The sequence below is a fragment of the Acomys minous genome (genome assembly GCF_964271855.1).
Source record: "Acomys minous genome assembly, chromosome: 4".
NCBI lineage: Eukaryota > Metazoa > Chordata > Mammalia > Rodentia > Muridae > Acomys > Acomys minous.
This window is the reverse complement of record NC_140486.1, coordinates 28,988,445-29,008,671: the sequence shown is the minus strand read 5'-3', so window position 1 is coordinate 29,008,671 and position 20,227 is coordinate 28,988,445. Positions and strand designations below refer to the sequence as shown.

At 39.0% G+C, this 20,227-nt stretch overlaps 1 protein-coding gene across 1 annotated transcript in view; it reads left to right on the top strand.

The window, feature by feature from the left end:
* The window catches only part of SLC27A6 (solute carrier family 27 member 6), a 41,401-nt gene extending 24,634 nt beyond the window's left edge, over window positions 1-16,767 (top strand). The window contains exons 5-10 of the mRNA XM_084779267.1: window positions 1,982-2,176; window positions 7,444-7,534; window positions 10,317-10,515; window positions 12,202-12,299; window positions 13,257-13,387; window positions 15,889-16,767. Of these exons, the coding sequence (XP_084635393.1) occupies window positions 1,982-2,176; window positions 7,444-7,534; window positions 10,317-10,515; window positions 12,202-12,299; window positions 13,257-13,387; window positions 15,889-16,065 (891 nt within the window). The 3' untranslated portion in view covers window positions 16,066-16,767. The remainder of the gene's footprint in view (window positions 1-1,981; window positions 2,177-7,443; window positions 7,535-10,316; window positions 10,516-12,201; window positions 12,300-13,256; window positions 13,388-15,888) is intronic.
* The last annotated feature ends 3,460 nt before the right edge of the window (window positions 16,768-20,227 follow it).

Here is a 20,227-nt window from a genome sequence, read left to right as displayed (position 1 = left end):
TTATTTGTAAGTTTCCTAGATTTGTGTAATTGGTGTCAGGCAGTGCTTTGGATTTGATTAAGACTTGTTACACGGCTAGATATGTGATTGATGCATTTTGCTAATTGTTTATGGACTGGAAAAGAATGTGTCTTGTTAGGTGGCGTCTCCTAATGTTGTGTACACATAAATTCAATCAAACTGACTCCTTTTCTTCATGCTTCTCTGTTGCTATGGTTCTCTTCCTACCTATTGAACCAGCACCAGAGAGAGGCTAGTGATGGAGATGACCTGCTGCTCCTCTCTATCTGCAATATATTTATGCTTATATGTTTTGACTATGCTACTTGATGTAAAGGAATGCAATGTGACTACTTCTCTGATGAATTATTAAATGCTCCTCTTCATTTGCCAAAACATTTCCACGATTAAAGCCAGCCACTCGGGACAGTATTTGCTTGTGCTAGCTTCTTCTTGCTTTGGGTAGGTGGTACAGTATCCTTTCCCCCATCTGACTGCTCATAAGTTTTGTATCAACTGATATTGCAGTTTGTTATCCACTTGCTATGATTAAAAATAATCTGAGAAATAAAAGCTTTATTTTAGCTCACAGTTCAAGGTCAGCCCATCACAGCAGAGACATCAGGAATGAATGCTCACATTGTACTCATCCACAAATAAAAGATCAATGAGTGCCTGAGTGCTGCTTCTTAGGCTGCTCTCGGCTCACATGGTCCAGCATCTCTTGTCCCAGGAACGGTCACACCCATTATTAGTGTACTTTCTACATCAATCAACGATTCAGTGTTTCCTCACAAGCAGGCTAAGAGGCACGATCTTGTCACACTTTTGTTTGTATTTTGTTTGTATTAAAGAAGAAATGGAATTTGTTCTATGTTCAAGAAACAGATCGTCAATTAACATGAATGGTGCACATTTAAGTTGACTGTGTTATCATTGTAATCATAGTAAATTGATCATTTGCTCAGGACTACTTCTGGGTAATATGTGAAAGTAATATTAAATAAGCAATGCTAATGATAGAGAAATCAATGGCCTTAATACTGACCATTTAATGTGATCGCTTGATCACAGTATGTTTCTCTAAGCACCACCCAAAATGGTTTTAAATGAAACATTGTAGTCTTTAATTGCTCAAGAATCAATAGAAATGAATGAGAAGTAATTTTTGAGAACCTAAAAAGTGAACAGGTAAGAAGATATGGCTAAGATGGGTGAGGAGAATACATAAACCTATAGGTGGGGACCCAACAAATGCTCCTCAATGTCAGGAAATTGTGAGAAAGAATGAGGGAGCTCTAAAGTTTGCCTGGGAATCTTCTGTTGCTTGTTCCTCCCTGACTAAATGCTAGCGCAGTTCCTCTCTGAACTCTAGCTATAAGGAACCCAGTTTGGGTGGAGAAGTTACTGGAACAGAAGTATTTAATGAAAGTGCGTTTCAGAGGAGGGCATCACCTCCCGCTGATCCCAGTTCTGTGGCACCATGGCTATGAACAAGAGCAGGAAACTCCTGAGTTGTCAGTCAAGTTGAATCCAAGGATTTAAATTTTACTGTTACTTTCTCTGTTGGGACTTGGGGGTTACCTGTTGGCTGTGAAATTATACAGGTAATAAATCATAGGCCTAGGAAAAGTACTTAAATATTTCATAATCCTTTAAAAGGTTTGCTCGTCATGAAATACAATTCCTCCATTCCTAGTATATCTACCCCCCCCAAAAAGCTTCTTTGCACCTTATAATCTGGAAAGAATGTTTTCCCCCGAGATGTGCAGACGAACCAGGTATACCCCTCTCCCCCTGCGTTAGCTGCAGAACATAATTGTCCAACAGAACCCTGTGCTTTCCTTGTTGTGTTTGCTTCTCTCTTCTGTTATTGCCCATGCCCCATTTACTTTTAGGAGAGTTATCACGTAAATAAGAGTAATGCAAGATAGAGTGGGAAACTGGAATTATTCACAAGTGTGATCTTTTCTTCTAACAGAGAGAAGGGGACAAGGACCATCGGGTGCGCTTGGCAGTTGGAAATGGTATGAGCAGTGATGTGTGGAGACAATTTTTAGACAGATTTGGAAACATTAAGATGTGTGAGTTTTACGGAGCTACTGAAGGAAACATAGTTTTCATGAACCACATTGGGAAGATTGGAGCAGTCGGGAAAACAAACTTCTTTTACAATGTAAGTATAGCACATTCTCTATAGAACACAAAACAAAACAAAAAATCTCTCTAAGGTCCACAGGCTCTTACCTAGAGCTAATACTTCTACACTGTGAAAAGTCCTACTGTGTTTTGGTAGCTGAGGACAGTTGCAAAGGCCATAGTGGCTGTGGGTGAACTGTGATGCTGTGGGTTCTGCAAACTCCAGGCCTATGCCAAGCACTCCTTCCGCAGCAGGAGGATGACTATGGTTATTAGTTAGTTCAGTTGCCAGATTAATGTTTAATAGTAAAACATAAGTCCTGAGCAAGTCTCTTCATCCCTGTTGAGTATTTTTCCTCTACTACTCGTTATCTTTTATCATTTATGCCACATAAGTTATGAAAGCTCCTAGTGCACAGCAAGGGCAGGACCAGGAACGGGGGTGGGCTGTGAGAGAGGTGTAAAATAAATAAATAAAAAGATTTTTTTTAAATAATACAATAAAAAATAATGAAAACAGTGACAAAAGGTTAAAAGATATAAAGCATGGTCTGGAGAGCTGGATCAATGGGTAGGACACCTACTTACCGCTCTGTAGACCCCACCCTCACCTCAGCACCATGTCAGGCAGGAGCTCCCAGCTTCCTGTAACTACAGCGCTGTGGGATCTGATGCCCTCTGCTGGCCTCCTCGGATACCTGCACATCCAGGACATTGGCTCAAAGATAATTTTAAAAACTCTCAAGAAAGGCAGAATTTTTGTTAAAACAACCTCAAAAATCGCAAAGAGAATTTTGTTTAAAAAGCATCTCAAGGGAAAATATGCAAAATTGCAATTATGTAGGATATTTGAATAATGCAATAAACAAGCTACTTAAGCTAAGTGATGTAAGTGGATCCTGTATCTACTAAATGTATAATACCCACTCATTTCAAGCACCTGGAGAACATTAACAGATATTACTACAGTGATTAGGAAATTTAAAAAAAAACCTGCATTCATATGAAGACCTCTTTGTGAAGCTGAGTGATTGCACAGTAGCTTCCAACAAGAGTGTGTTGGAGATGACTTGTCTTTACGCTGATGGCTTGACTTGCATATAGTTTCCTATTGGAAGACTGCTGTCCTGTCAGTAATATAAAACATCACAGTTGTCTCCATTTCTTTTGGAAAAATAATTCATTTTCAGTTTATTTTAGTTTACTTGTTCATAGCTTGAATTTTTTTAAGTTGTACATAACATTATAGAAATTCTAGTCTGTCTTTTTATTATTTCAGCTACCTGCTGTCTGCTGCAAATAATAAGAAAACTTCAATGGTTAGCCCATAATTAAGCAAAGGGACTATAAGTATGTCTCTTAAAACTTGAAAGCTTACTGCTTAGACAGGAATCAGCTTCCAAATAGAGAGCTTTTATGAGTGAAGAAGAAAGTCCATAGCAGTGGGGTTCCTGTAACCCCAACATGATTACAGCTGCAGTCCTTCTGTTTAAGTGCATAAGCTAAAGAGATGGCATCCCACAAAAGTGCCTTATGTAAACAAAATAGAAATCTGGAAATAATACGCAAAACAAACTCAAATTGAAGTTATTGGCAGCCATCAACTTTTCTATGATAATTTCACCTGGGGAAATAATTTGGAAAGCCTAAATATAAAAAAAATCTATGGAGGGCAGAAGCCTTAAAACAAAGGAAACTATTGATATATAGGAAAGGCAGCTGATGAAATACAAATCACTTCAAATTAGTGAGTGCTTCAAAATGGCCAAGAAAGGCTTTCAAAAGTTTTTCTATAGACTCATAAAAAGACAACAGTAGGATTCTCTTTTTTTAAAAAATGAGAGGAGGAGGTTTCAAGGAAAACATAGGTCGACAAAGGAATTAGAAACTAAACGTGCTGAGCTCAAAGGGGGAAAAAAATGAAAAAAAGTGAACCTATGATAGATGAAGAACACATTAAAAAAAGTTAAAAACAGAACAGACTCTAAGCATTGTCGGGGGAAGAGGAGCAGGGTTACAGCGTTCTGCACGTAAGTAAAAAGATAGTTCTTAAATGTAGACAGCTCTGCATGTGCTTAGTTGTTCTTTCAGGAAAGAACTGGTGGGGGTGGCAGCAGGGGATAATTCTTTTAATTATCCTGGAAGAGAATGCTCATAAAGATTTGAATCTTTAACCAAAGAGCATATGATGTTCCAGGAAATGAGCTATGGGACAGAATAACAAACAGGAAAGTGTACACCAGTGAAATGAATGGACGAAATGTAAAGAACCCAGTGATGCTAAGGAGAAAAAATGTATGGGATGCATAGAGCACAGTTTGGTTGGCGACAGGACGTGGTGAAGGAGTCTTCCAAAATGCAAACAGAATGATGGAGGCCAGACCAGGAAAAAAGAAAGAAGGAAAAACAAGTGTCTTCATGCTTCAACTAGAGATTTGCGTGATATTACATTGCTCTCCTAGTAGAAAAGCAACAGGGGTTTTCTAAAATAAAGGTTTTACAATTAAACAGAGAATAAAACACATATGTATTATAGGAATGCTGTACTTCTCTGGGAAAAAATGTGTTGAATGAAAACATCTGATCAATCTGAAGATAAAACAAAACTTTGAAGAAATCACCTTCAATTTAAAAAGTTTGATGGTCAGCATTAAATCCATTCAAATATGGATTAAACAGATCCACTTTATGCCTCTAAGTAGAATGGAAACAAAAAAATCTAAAAATATAAAATATGTGTTACCAATGTGTATGGGAAATAGTGAGGAGGAATTGTAGGTGGTATTTCTTCCATAGCAATAAATCCAAGGAAATAATATAAAGATAAGATATGGGATTGTTGAAAAGCCTATTTCCTAATATTTTTGCAAGCTCTTAAATCATCTTAAATGTAAACATCTCTTTGTGATGAGCAAAGTTCACCAAATGCAAAATTACAGCACACACAACATAAGACCACCCATCTTTCTGACGTCACTTGCAATTTTAGGAACCTCCAAGACCACCCCTTAGTCTTGATGGTTGACAAGGACTCGTCTCACTGCAAGCTGTTACAGTCAAGGTTACAGCTAAAGAACAGTCTAAATCCAGTCAAGGGAGCAGCTCAGGGGCAAACGCCAGGGCAGTGTCAAGGGCAAAGCTTTGTATCTTCTCTAGAATCCGAGCAGCTCTGCAGCCCACAAGACTGACCTCTCTTTCCTCCTGCTCTTGGGATGGAGCTGGGTGATCCAAAGCTCAGTGACATCATTCTTGGCACGGCTTAGAGGCCCCATTTAAAAATTGCATTGCTATTATGTAGTAGGCCTACGCATCTTAGACAAATGAGTGCATTCCCAAAAAGAACAACATAGCAAGATCTTAGAGACAACCAGTAAGAAATTGAGGGTGAAGGCCAGGCATCATTTTAAAGGCAAAAGTCTCAGACACAGGGACAGATAGCCCAGCTCCAGTGTCAACTCTGCCACTATTGGACTCCATAACTTGAGTGGGTTCCTTTTCTCTGGGATAAAGTTTCCTCATGTATTAATTGAGGAAATGACTTTGGGGATCGTCAACAATATAGATACTTATGTATCTGAATATGGAAAGGTACGTAGGTGGGGGTGGAGCCATGGCTCAGCGGTTAAGAGCAATGGCTGTTCTAGAGGACCTGGCTTCAATGCCACATGGTGACCTAACAAATACCTGCTAAATCCATCCCCAAGGAATCTGATGCCACTTTTGGTCTCTGTGGGAACTGCATATACATAGTGCACATATGGCAAAACATTTTTTAAAGGCATGTAGGACCCTTTCGTATAACTGTGGAGAGAACAGTTCAGAGGAAAACACTACCAATATTGTTGTGAACAGAAGCTCACACAGGTGCTCTCTGGACAGAGAGACACATTCATATGACTTAATCTGGGATTTTAAAGTGTGGTAAGTTTTTATTTTAGATATTATAGCATAGCCATGCTACAATCTCATGGGAGCCTCTTAAAGACAGAAAGGAGAAGAGAGATGCTTTTATAGGGGAACATTTATGCTTTGATCCAGACTACTTTTCAAAGATATTATAATGTATTTAACTTCACTTGGAGTTATAAAATTACTTCTGTCATCAAGTCACAAAAGTTGCCTCCTGACCTATCCACATATACATACATAATACATGTACACACACCACACCACAACACACACACAAACACACCATACAATGCACACATGTGCCCATACTCATAAACCAACACAAACACACAGTAAATAACTAAATATAATTTTTTTAAAAAACAACTTTCAGGTGTTGAACTGTGGTTCTGATTACATGCTGTTTTTACTTAAACTAAACACCAGCTACTTCAGTACTTATACTTTGATAATAATATTATGTTTATCTTATTGAATCTATTTATTTTTTAATTTACTTGTACTTATTATGCATTTTTAAAAACCCTTATTGTGCATTTAAAAAAATCTTCATCCCCTTTTCTACCTCCTCACTTACTGGCCCTTGTTATTTTCTCTTATTCCATTTTATCACCCCCAAGTTAAATCTGTTTTATAATTCTGTTTAATTAGGTTACATGATTAGATGGCCAACAAAACCTTACTTTTCTTTGAGATAAAATGAGGGATTTGGACTGACCAATTTTGAGTTCACTTTCAGGTCAAACTTGATGGCATGAAGATGCCATCATGACACTGTGATGTCACCACCCACAGGGTGAGGCAGCTGGGACCTTCTGAAGATGAGGGGGGTGGACATCCAGTTTTTCTGGCTTCTGAAGTGAGGAGAATATTCTGTCAAATTCATCTTCTCATGCCAGAGTGACAGACAGACAGACAGACAGACTGCTACATGTTAGTTTAGAGGCATTTATCTGGAAAGGGCCAGAGGAAAGCCAAACAGTTGTCAAGTTACTCTCGGCTTTAGGCAGTTGGTCACGTTTCTGGAGAGCTGGAGGAAAACAACAGCAACAAAAATCTTGAGAGTCAGAGCTCATATCTTAGATCGCGTTAGCATTTCCCTTTGGAGAAGATGTTTTCAAAGACTGTGAAACCGGTCCTCCTTTTCACAGTTGGGAGAATGAGTCTATCAGCGCCTGGTACCTGCTGTAGCTAGCTTTCACTCCTCTGTGGATGAAGCCCAGCAGTGCCAAGGTGAGACAACATACAGGAAACAAAAAGGAAAGCCCACCAGGGAGCCGGCCTCACTAATGCCTTCAACTTTGGTTTTAAATTGAGCAGAGACTCCAGTAGCACTTCCTTTTGTTGCACAAATACCCAAATGTTCATTTTTTGTTGTTCTTGTTCATCTTGCAGCTTGTTTTTGCTTTTGAGTTGATAAAGTACGACTTTCAGAAAGATGAACCAACGAGGAATGAACAAGGCTGGTGCTGCTGTGTGAGAAAAGGTAAGATGAATTATGAAGATGTTGCCTTAGCAGAGACGCTGAAACAGGAAAGGATGAAGGACTGCTCAGAATGGGATTTACCTTTGAATCGTAACGCAGGCAGACTGGCTTAACTGTTAGATGCTGAGCCCTTTAAATGCCAAATTATAAAGTGGTTACATGGCATCTCTTTGGGTTTTAGTTATTTGTATATACACATGTGGTGTGTAATCATGGCAGAGGTCCACATAACAGATCACCAATAATATTAAACCAATATTTCATCCTAGGTACAGTAAGCAGTCAGGCCACCTTTGGCTTAAATTTGGGTTTTGACATTTAGGAATCATGCAACTGTGGGCAGATTGGCTGATCTGAAACTCATTCCCTTCTTATGTAAATCAGTGATGACATTTTCCTATGAGGCTCCTGTTGACTATTAAATGGTGTGTACAAATCTGCATGGCTCCTTACCTTCTTCTCTTCTCCCTTTTATTCCTCTTAAGGTAGACTATCTAAAGCTTTCAGCTTTCAGTATCATCATTGGAAATAGTGTAGAGATGTGCACTTAGAACCGTTTAGAGATATTACCTGTATAAGTGTGACCCAAATTCCGGGATGGGGCAATAATACCTCATACTGCCTCACGCCATACCACAGACGACTTCCTAGAGCCTTGCTTCAATGTGATAATACAAACTGTAAAGATGCTTTGCTGTTACTCTTATTATGCTTGTTAATTGGAGAGGTTGCAAAAAACAGTACTTATTAAAAAATAATCTACCAAGCCTCTGCATCAGTTCAAATTAGTGTCTTGGAAGCTGGAGAGATAACAGGTTGACTCATTGCACTTGCAGAGGACCTGAGTTTAATTCCCAGCACTCATGTCAGACAGCTTACAACAACCTATAACTCAAGCTCCAGAAGAGGACTTCTGCACTTAACTGCACTGGTACACACACACACACACACACACACACACACACACACACACACACACACACACTCTCTCTCTTAAAATAATAAAACAAACATTTTCAAATCTCTCTTAATTCAACTCCACAGATACTCTCCAAGAGAAAAAGATGAACTTTGGAAGTCTGGAGAACTTGAGGTCTTTCTTAATATGTTTGTTTATAACCATCACAAGATCTGAAACTGGAACTTGAATCTTGGGACTGTGGTTATGTAATTTCAGCGCTTCTAAAAATGCTGACTGACTCCACTTTAGAATCTGCATGATGAGCCATTGCATTTTGTTTTGAATCATGGCATTGTGACTTCATTATGTAAACTATATACCTCATCAGGAAGGACGTGAATACACTGTGACCTATGTGAGCACTTACAATAATTTGTTAGGGGAAAAATTAATATTTATGTCCTGAGAAGTAGAAACAAACACCATAAACTGTGAGGACAATAAAGGTGTTTTTTTTTTAACTCTGCAATATTAAATGCAGCCTGACAGACTACACAAATGGATGTGAGGCTTCGAAGGCATGCGGGGCTTTTTCTGAAGTACATACTCCAACTTCTATGTGTGTATGACATTGGAACCATTACTCTGTAGGTCCCCACTTCTGCATTGGTGAAAGGAAGTTGTCCTCAAGACCTTTCTTAGAGGCTGATGATATGAATGGGGCTGGGCAGGGGGTAGATACCTATGCAACAGTGATGTGACCATAGAGAGGATGCACAGGGTAACTGTGGTGATGATGCCCGATCCAGTGGGGGCTAATGAGGATGGAAGTGATGAGAAAGAGAGTCCATGGGGGCACTGTGGGAGCAGAACATGTGTCTCTATCCAGAGAGAGGTGAGACGACGGCAGTGACTCTACAGTTGCTGAGGAATAGCCCTTGCTAAGAACTCTATGGATACTTCATCCCATCACTGCAGCTAATCCAGAGGGAGGCAAACTATGGCCTTAAAGGCTGCTGCTGTGACCACTGCTATCCTTTATCCTAAATGCAACCTTGCCTTGCAGATTGCCAATCATGCCCTTGATTAAACAGGCTTGGCTAGAATAATAACTTCAGGGAAGCGTCTAAGTATGGGTGGTACTCATAAGTGTCATGCGTTGGGAGCTCTTTCTAGTGCCCTCCCTTCCCCTGTCAGGTATTCCAGAATAGCACCCCAGAGGACTAAACCACTCTACCACTGTGCTGGCTTGGTCAGCCTGCTTGGTGGACTCTTGGCTCCAAAGTTGTAAAGGCTTCATTTCGAGTTCTACATCTATTTCTTTTTCTGATTGTGACTGCTGACTTCACCCTGCTGAGCATTTTTTTTAGTCCTTTTCTTAATAAAATTAGATTTGTAATAACCGTTTTTGAACAATTGCTATTCAAAATAAGTAGAATTATAATTGAAGAACAGTGTGGTCCCTAAGGTGTACTGCTATTATCAACTTACTAAAATTATTAAGTTATTTGCTCTCAGTATTACCTGAGTTAAAAATCTGTGCAACTTCAAGAGACACTACCCTTAGCCTGTCATCCCAGAGTATAAAAGAAATTAGACTCACATTTCTTTTGCATACAATTCTTTTGTCATTGGCTTTCACAAAGCTGTCTGTGGAAGGTTATGCTAGATGTAGACACCAAGAATAAATGTCATTAAGTAGAATGGAAACAAATACAAGGGAAAATAAGAACCTACAATAGCTGGGTTTCCTCTGATATAATGTAGGTAGGTGTGTGTGTGTGTGTGTGTGTGTGTGTGTGTGTGTGTGTGTGTGTGTGTAGGGTCTGTAATGTTGATTGTTGGAGCAGATAGTTGCAAAAATGTCCCTTTGTCTCGCAGGAGAACCCGGTCTTCTCATTTCTCGTGTGAATACGAAGAATCCCTTTTTTGGCTATGCTGGCTCTTATAAGCACACAAAAAGCAAGCTACTTTTTGATGTTTTTAAGAAGGGAGATGTTTACTTCAATACAGGAGACCTAATGGTTCAAGATCATGAGAACTTCCTTTATTTTTGGGACCGCATTGGAGACACTTTCAGGTACGACTGATGATGGATGCCCAGCTGGCTCTGCGCCTGTGAATCCCTCTTCTGTGGACAGGGCTGAGTTCCTGCTTCTGTTATCTCAGGACACACAGCATCCTTTCATCCCCGCAATGAGTCCCCGCACAGAAACTCACTCACCCTCTGTTTCTAGACAGAACTATATGTTGAGTGCTGATGTCAAATGTTGCCCTAAAAATTAAATCCCAAATTATTTGATTTTACCAATGATGCCAGGGTGAAAACCTGCTAGCTCAGAGAAGCAGAGAAAGCACCCAGTTGACCTTCCTACTCAGCTCACATACCAAAGGGGAAAAAAAGCTAAAATACAAAAAGCACCTTCTATTTCCCCACAATGTCTTAAATACCCTTCTCTCAAAGTCCCTCCTTTCTATTTAGTCCCTGTCATCTGGTTTCTTGCTTCACTTCTTGACCTAGGGTTAACTTTATTAAATCCTGTGTACAGAAAGCTCTTAGATTAAAGGTGCATGCTAGGGCTAAGCCACACCATGATTACCTGTTTACAATAAACAGGAAGTTCTTAGATTAAAGGTGCATGTTAGGGCTGAATCACACCAAACAAGAAACAGGTTTTTAAGTTCACAATCTCATGGTTCAAATGGGATCAAACTCCGTAAGTTTTAAAAATAAGCCAGGCTATACCCAATCAGTAAATCCTCCTTTTAGGCTATAAAAGGAAAAGCAACACGTGAGGCTAGTGTTAGGGTTAAACAGAAGTACTGCGTGAAGCTGGGAGTTATGATGAAATAGAAGAGCCAGTAGGATCAAATCTAAATTCAATCTTTTGGTTTTTTTCTTTCTTTATGGTCTCTTATTTCTCTATTCAGTGTGGGTGGTGGAGGCAGGGGCGGGAAACATGCCACACCATGCATATGACTTTTGGGAGTTGGTTCTCTCCTCTCAGTGTCTGTTCCAGGAACTGAACTCTGATTCGGTGGCAAGTGCCTCCACTCTGCGAGCTGTCTCACCAGTCCTGAGATGGTTCTTTATATAATGAAAAAATACTCAAACTGAGACTCCTCCCATTTTTTTTTTTTTACATTTTATTTTCTAATTTCTCAAGCTTGTCTCAGCCTACCTAAAATGCTATTTTACTTTCTTACTCACTGCCTACAGAATAGCCAAGAGCATAGGTAAGTATTACAAGAGCATAGGGTAAGTATTTAGCCAGGGATTGGGAGAATAGACAAAAAGGGAATAAAAAAGGAAGTACATCACATTCTCATCTTATATAATTATCTTCATTAAACTAGCAGAAGTGAAGGAGTTAATGCCTAGAAAGTAAAGTGTGTTATGATACTAAGGTGATTATAGTATTTCTTTTCTTCCCTATCTCCAAGGATAAAGTTTTAAACTTAATTTTTATTATTACACAAAGTAGTGATCTTATGCTGATACAGTCCCCTTATCATCATTTATTTTTATGGCCCTTTTAAAAATATTTTACAGTGAACAATTTATACCAATAAAACTCTTAAGTTATTTTAACCAACCACAGCTGCTGATTTTACTGAACTCTGAACAAACTGCTTTTGTAGACAAGGCTTTTGCTTGGAAACTGGTTATTTTTGGCCATTAGGTGCTTCACAGAGCCAAATGCAAGTCACTAAAACTGAGAGTGGCAGCTGGCTCTTCAAATCTCACAGCCTGCCTGTTATTTAGGTGGAAAGGAGAAAACGTAGCGACCACAGAGGTGGCAGATGTGATTGGGCAGTTGGACTTCATACAGGAAGCAAACGTGTATGGTGTACCTGTGCCAGGTATGTGGCTAGTGATGATTTTGAGAATTGTCAGGAGTATGTGGATATCTTCATTAGGTTGTACTTACTTTCTAAATCAAACTTTAAATTTCGGCATATTAAACTTAACATTTTAAAATATTTTCATCATGACTTGGCCAGCAATACCCTTAAATAAGCTAACCAACTTTATGAACACATTAAAAAAGAAAGGTACAGATGAATTTTAATGTTTTTGTGTGGTTTTGGGCAGAAGCTAGAAAATCTGGCCAGAGGCTCTCGGCTTGAAAATAGTTGAAGCCAATCTTTCCAATGGTCTTATTTTTTTCTGTTATGGCATGGGTTGCTGCATTCCACTGAGTAGGAACATGTTGTAGTTTAAATGTTTAGTAATTTCACTTGTGCCTGAAGTGTATCTTCTTATGCAAATGACAGTGTTTTCCACTAATGCTGTGGGTGGAGGGGCAGCCAGGGATCGAAGGAGACAACAGATTCGGAAGCTGTCCTTGAGGACTGGAGAGCTGCACCAGCCCTCTGAGGTCTGCAGATGGCACACTAGGCAGTAAGCAATGTGGGCTTAGTCAAAATATCCATTTCTACTTTCTTAACTTCAAATATTATGTTTTTCATCAGTGATTAAAATCAATATATTTGCTGAGCTGCAGTTACCCCTAAGTAAGTTTTCTTAGTATTGTTATTGTTAGGATGCAAATCATAATTTATTGTGTCTTCCCTCCAACCTGTTTTTTTTTTCTCTGTAGTACAGACTGTCAAGGACAAAACGTGGTCATTCATACTGGTCAGTTACTTCTAGTGATTAAGTCACATGTCAGGGAGAGACACAGACTCAATTTATGTGACTGTCACATTGTAACCTGTGCAATACACTGAGTGTATCCATGGCAATGAGTGTGTAGCAGGAATAATATAGAAAATTCACCTAGTAATACATAGATCTAATTTCCATCTTTCCCCCAGGTTATGAAGGAAAAGCGGGGATGGCTTCTATCATTCTAAAACCAAACAAGTCTTTAGACTTAGAAAAAGTGTACGACCAAGTTGTCACATTTCTGCCAGCTTATGCCTGTCCACGATTTTTAAGAATACAGGTAAATGTACAGCCTCAAAATGTATTGTCAAATGTAAGAGCCAGAACCGAGAGGTGGGCCATAGCAAAAATCCTGTTGTCTCCTTCAGATAATGCATGCATTTCGTTTATATTAGGTAATTTTAAGAATAAGCAGCGGAGAAATGTAGAGTTGGTGCCAGTTGAAGCCGCGTGTGAAGGAAGCACGTGACGTGCTAGGGTTTGTCATGGTCCTGCCTGTACAGTACATCTCTTCCTCTTCCCCTGGGACCTTAGAACAAAATGATGCTCTCGGTGAGGGTGGCAAGCCAAAACCTTCTGAAGACAGTTGGGCTACCTGCCTAAAGTTACGGTTCACCAGGTCAACCTGAAAGTGTAGGCAAGTTGTATACAGAACCTGAAGCAATTTGTCTTTTATCAGTTCCCCCTACCCCACCCCTTTTTACAGTGTTTAGATTCAGTGCTCTCCTTCTTCTATTGTGTGAAATCCTGAGGTCGTTTATTTCGGGCTCTTTTTTGATCGCTAGTAAAGAGTGGATTGAAAATAACTTTCTCAGCTCTGGGTAACTTTGCCTGTTCATTTACTTAATCGCTCTGTTACTTGATATTGTTACTCAAACACCATTCCCCAAAGTTAGTAGTCTTCCATTTTAAAATTGTAACTCAGACCTTTTCAGATTATATTTGTTATATTACTATTAAATGACTGGTAGAACAAAAATGGTATCACATTCATTTTTAAAACATTTGTAAATCGATCCTCATAGGCAAGCCACTTCCTATCCAAGGTGCATATCATCCAAACTTATTTATGTTTCATTTGCATATTTCATATATATTGCTTCAGGTAATTCTCAAAAAAATTCTCTGAAATTATAAGGGAAAATAAATATGAAAAAGAAGGAACTTTAATTAGCTGAACCTTTTACTGATGAAGTTGAGGGTTAGCATTTAAGTATTTTTATTTTGGTTCTAACTAGTTTTAAACATTAACATGTACAGATATCCTATATGCCTCTTACCCACATTAACACAGGCACATCTGACACAACCAGGATAGCACAATCCAACTTTGCTAACAACTCTCCCATAGTACTTGTATACTTACATCTCATGTGCATGCGTTTCCTATACATCATCTTCTGCATAGCCCCTTTTTCTTTAATTGTTAATATATTTATTTATAATATTATATATAGACATTTATATTCCTAAGTATATAAATACAACTGACTTGATTCATACAATGTTACTTGTATCCACTTTATTTCTGGGCTGCTCATTTGGTGTTGGTTGACCAATTAGGCGACTCTTCCCTGGGGAAGGCTATTTCATCCTGTTCCTAGCATTCCTTGGTTGCCTGTAGTTCTTAGTCTAGGGCTGGGACTCTATGAGGGCTCCTCTTTCTGTGTTAGCATTTCTGTTGCTATCATCCCTGTTTGGGTCTTGTTTAAGGAGTCGTGTTGTTGAGACGGCATAAGTGTAACTGCCCTGACGCTCCTAGGAGATGACGACAATCTCACAGCACACCCTGCTTCTCTGGATCTTAGTCTTTCTGTCCCCTCTTCTGAAAATGCTCCCTGAGCCTTAGGAGCAGGAGTTGTGTTGTAGGTGACTCAGCTGAAGCTGGATAACACATGATCACTGCCTTTGAGTTTTGATCAGTTGCAGTTTTCTGTAACGGTTTTCATCTCCTGCAAAAAGAATTTTCTTTGTTGAGGGGTAAGAGCTACACCAATCTGTGGGTATAAGTAAGTAGTTAGAATGCAGCTAGGAATTGCATTGGTGGAATTAGGTAGCAGTTGTAGGTTCTTCTCCAAAATTCATGACTTCACTATGCCTGGGTGGTTGGATATATTTCTAGTAAAAGGCATAGTTTTCTTCTTTCTGAGCAGTTCTTAAACCCAATTGGAGAGCAGAGGCCATACTTTCACAGTGGACTATTCTAGAAGACTGAGTGGGAATCATACACATTTAGGAAATATTTTAATATCATTAATTTTCCAAACATAAATTTGGCTATTATGATTGTGATTATTATTTAATTTGCTACAATTAACAGAAAACCTAACATGTAAAGCTTCATTCTCAGATCTCAAAATGGCAAAAATAAAACTAACTCTGTCCTTTTGTTCTACTCCAGAGACACAAATTTTTGAACCTCCTGAGAAAACTTGTATCATAAATTTTGTCTTTTATAACTTTAACTATTATTAGAGTATCATATATTTATAATATTGTTTTTCTGTTGACATGATATAGGATATGTATTTCAAACATGCTTACTTTGTTGATTATATTAATAACTGTTATGTTTTTAATAAGCTAACATTTCAATGAAGTTTATAGATTAATAAAAGTTTTACATTGCTAATGTTAAATTAATACTAAATATGAAAAAGTTAATTGGATATAAAATATGATAAGAAGATATGGCCTATGTTGTTAAACATTTTACTCATATGTAGCAGTTACCATGAACAGTAATAACTTGTTTCACTCAGATCTGTAATTATTTCCTAGGACAAAATGGAAACAACAGGGACATTCAAGCTCCAGAAGTTACAGTTGGTGGAAGAAGGATTTAATCCCCTGAAGATTTCTGACCCACTTTACTTCATAGATAACTTGAAAAAATCTTATGTTTCATTGACCAAAGAAATTTATAATCAGATAATGTTAGAGAACCTTAAACTTTAAGACTGTATTTAGGGGACTTTGACGGCTTCCTGGGAAAGATGAAGGGGGATTCCTGAGCTCCTTGGCTGACAGTCAGGGAGGAGTTCCTTTCATAAATCAATCATAACCTGAAAAAAAATGAAGAATGCATTTGATATACTTAAGCTCTCAAGGATCACACTTCTCAGCACAGTGAGCTATGAAGTATGAGACATTCACCCCATGGTCCTGAGGCTGACTTGAGGATGCTGCTAGCAGCTGCTGCCCAGAATCACCAGAAAGCAGCATGCTGCACAGCGTAGACCACAGTTCAAAGTAGTGATTTCCGCCTGCATTTGGGAAGTAAAACCAAACAGGCTATAGTATTGTCACCTGTCTGGGACTGTAAGAAATATTATGATTTACTCTGAAGCAGAGATGGGGAGGTAGCATTAAGTATATGTTACATTTCCCTCACAAGCAAAAGTTTCCTGAATTTTATAAGGCTTAAATTTGCTTCAATTGATGTAAACTTTAGCTCATTTTTTTTTGTAATTTTGAGAATTCAGTAAATAAACACTTGCTTTAATGTAGAAGATTTTAAATATATGTAATCAGTTAACAGATTAATCACTTAAAACACTTTGTAATATGTGAAGACTCTAGTTTTCAATGAATAGTAACATTTTTACTCAGTTTATTTTTGTGTGTTCTAACTTGTATCCCAGTAAAACAAACTTTATTAACATATGATTTTTGTGCTTTTAATTTTTTTATTATTTTGTTTATGTGTGTGGGAGTTTTTCCTGCATGTATGTCTCTGCATCTTGTTTGTACCTACTGGCCATCAAGCCCACAGAAGAGGGCATCAAATTCCTCAGAACTGGAATTATATAGTTGTGAGATGCCATGACGTTGCTGGGCATTGAATCCCAGGTCCTCTGAAAGAGCAGCCAGTGCTTTTATCCACTGAGCCATCTCTCCAGCCCAGTAAGTTCAGTCTTTGTTGTGTTGTTTTAAATGTAAACTCTAATCAAAGGAACCTGGCTAAAAATACATATGCTCATATTTCCTGTCTCTTAAAATATATAGTAAAGAGACAAACAAATGTGAAAGTAAAAAACGGCAGAGCAGGGAAACAGGTGAAACCACATCCTCAGAGCTATTGGGCAGCCGTAGAAATGGAATAAGATTAGCAGTACATTTGCAGAGCCGAGGAACCAATAGTGATGCACGGAAGAGCTGGGCTAGAGCAGAGGCTTGGAGTTACCATCAAAATCAAAGAGAGAAAGGGCTGCCAGTGTGAACCGGAATGTGAGGAATTAAGAGAAACACAGGACACAGTGACAATGTGGAGGACACTGTGTTGGCTGGAAGGTGGGGCCATTTGGACCCTGTTGCCTTTAATCTAGAATGACAAAACATCCTCTAATAAGGTAAAGTACCATCTGTAGGAAAGTGGCATGGACTGGTTGTGGTTTGAGTATGTCTTCATCCTCCAAAGCTGCCTTTGCTGGACACTCGGTCTCCAGTGTACACTGCTGAGGTGGTAGACTGTTTCAGAGATAGGGCCTGGGGGAGAAGATTGCTGTCATTGGGGTGGCCACCTCTGGATGGATTACTAAGAGTTTATAGTTCCTCCAGGCTCTGGTGCATTCTTGGGAGAATGAGTTGCTGTGTTCAGCTTCTCCTGAGCATGCCTCTTTCAGCTGGCACTGTTATCTCATAGTGTGGCACAGCCTATGGGGCCATCACTAGAGGACAAACAGATATGACCACAAGACCTATGACTTTCAGCCTGCAAAACTGTCATCTAAATAGGCATCTTTTCTGTGTAAGTACGCAGCTTCGGGCATTTTGTAATAACACCAGAAAACCCATTTAGTTAGAAGGCTTTATAGGGGAAGACTAAGAAGTGGCATAGGGTCCAACTAGACAGCCCTGGAACTGTACACCTAGCTCTCCAAGAGAAAGTTTGCCTATGTGCGTTGTCTAAGAAAACCTGTATACCAATACATAAATTAAAATGCATTAATTTCCTTTAGTTAAAAGGTTGAGTGAATGTACAAACCTCTATTAATGTTCACAGTAGTTATTTGCCTTCACTGTTAAGGTCTTGCTTAGGATGTGTGCTTTGCGGTTTGTAGTTATCCTTTAATTATTAGAAATGTGTTAGCATGTTTCTGCTAATTTCTAACTCCTTAAGGGACAGGGAGACTGAATCATAATCCACAACACATTTTTGCAGCACCCTGTACCACTCACTATTCAGTTCCTTGTCCAAAACATTAGAGGTATGGACATTAGAGACAGATGTAGGGAAGAGAGCAACCCATTCTAGAAGTGGGGGTAGCATAGAAAGTGTCACTAGCAGAGAGAGATTTGTAGGAAGCTGATGGAAAACACAACAGATGAGATCACATGATCAAAAAAGAGGGCGGGCGAAAGGGGAAATTGCTGAAATGCTTCAAAGGCAAAAAAAAAAAAAAAAGCCAATTTTACAGTTACCACACATAAAAAGCCAGATGGAACTGTGTGTAATCAGGACAATAAGTCACAGAAAGTGGCAGCAGACCTCCCTTACTGGTGGAAAATTTCATGACCTCTTTAAGTCACTATCCTAAGACATTCCTGCATAGGAGATATCTACATTATGATTCATAGCTGTAGCAAATTTACAGATATAAAGTAGCAATGAAATAAGCTTATGGCTGGGAGTCACCACAACATGAGGAACCAATTGAAGGATCAACGAACTAGGAAGGTTGAGAACTGCTAATCTATGAGTCAAGCCAAAACTCAAGACCCAGTGAGAATGTTTTCTAGGAGTGAAGGTGAAGTGTGGTCTCAGTTATAACAGCTTAAAAACAGCCAGGAAGTTTTGTCCACAGGAAATGCTAAAGTGTTGCTTTGCATTAAATTGATCTCCTACTTTCAGTGACAAATACATTATATCTAGTTATATTTCATTTGAGAGGTGGATTTTTTTACTCTCATACCTTTTTTTTTGAATTCTATAACTGCTTAAGGTGTTCATTATGTTTGCAAGACCATTAGCAAAATGTGTCACTTTCCTGGAGGAAAACACAGGAAGTTGAATAAGTGACGTTATAGGAGATGCTCTTAAGACATTCAACCATTTTGCAGTAGAAGGTGATTTTAGATTGTCACTAGTTTTTCCTCAATATATTATACTTACCCATGGATTGATCAGATATTGACACATCCAAGAATGAAGAGTACCAACGAGAAGAGCTTCTAAAATCTGATTTTTAACTAAATCGTAAGTATCAGCATCCACTACTTGAGGAGTTGGAACAATCTCTTGGGTGCTGTGTGATGGTTGTCTTTCTGTTATTCAAGTGCTGATCTCTGTACCAGCAAAGAGCTGAGTACAGACCAGACTTCAGTATTGTTCTTCTTATGGCTGCATCATATTTTGGTAAACACCCCCTCCAACGCCTTCTGATTGGCTTAATAAGGAGCTGAATGGCCAATAGCTGAGGCAGGAGAGGAAAGGCTGCACTTCCAGGGAAAGAATCAAGAGCACAGGATTGGCCAGCCAGATACAGAGAAAGAAACAGATGCCCAGACTGAGAGACTGAGAGGTAACAAGCCATGTGGCAGAATGTTGGTTAGTATAAATGGGTTAATTTAAGTTAGAACAGCTAGTAAGGAACAAGCCAAGGACAAGCTTTCAAATATTAATAAGAGAACTGGTGGTCCAAATGATCCTGTTATATTCTTGAGGAAAGTTACCCTGCTTGTTTATTTTCTCCTCAAATTTTAGTAAAATTTTAAGTCACATTTTTAAAGTGACTCAATCACATTCAAGATGCTATTTCTGGGCTGGTGTGATTGCTCAGTGAAGTGTTTGCTCCTCAGCAGCAAGAGATGAGCTCCATCCCGACAGCTCACATGAAAAGCCAGGTGTGCTGACGCTATTTGTAATCTCAGCTAAGGAGAGATAGAAGACAGGCAGAGTCCCAGGATAGTCAGCCTAGACCCTGATTCAAAAATCAAGAGTGCAATGTACGGTAAAAAGTCCTAGCCCATCATAATGTTCTTCTTGTAGGTTTCTAGGACCCTCTGGATCCTTCTATTTCCCCATTCTCCCATGCTTCTCTCACCAGGGGTCCTGCTCAAACTAATAAACTTCAAACACCTACCCAGATCTAGCCAATAGACAGGACATTCTCCACAG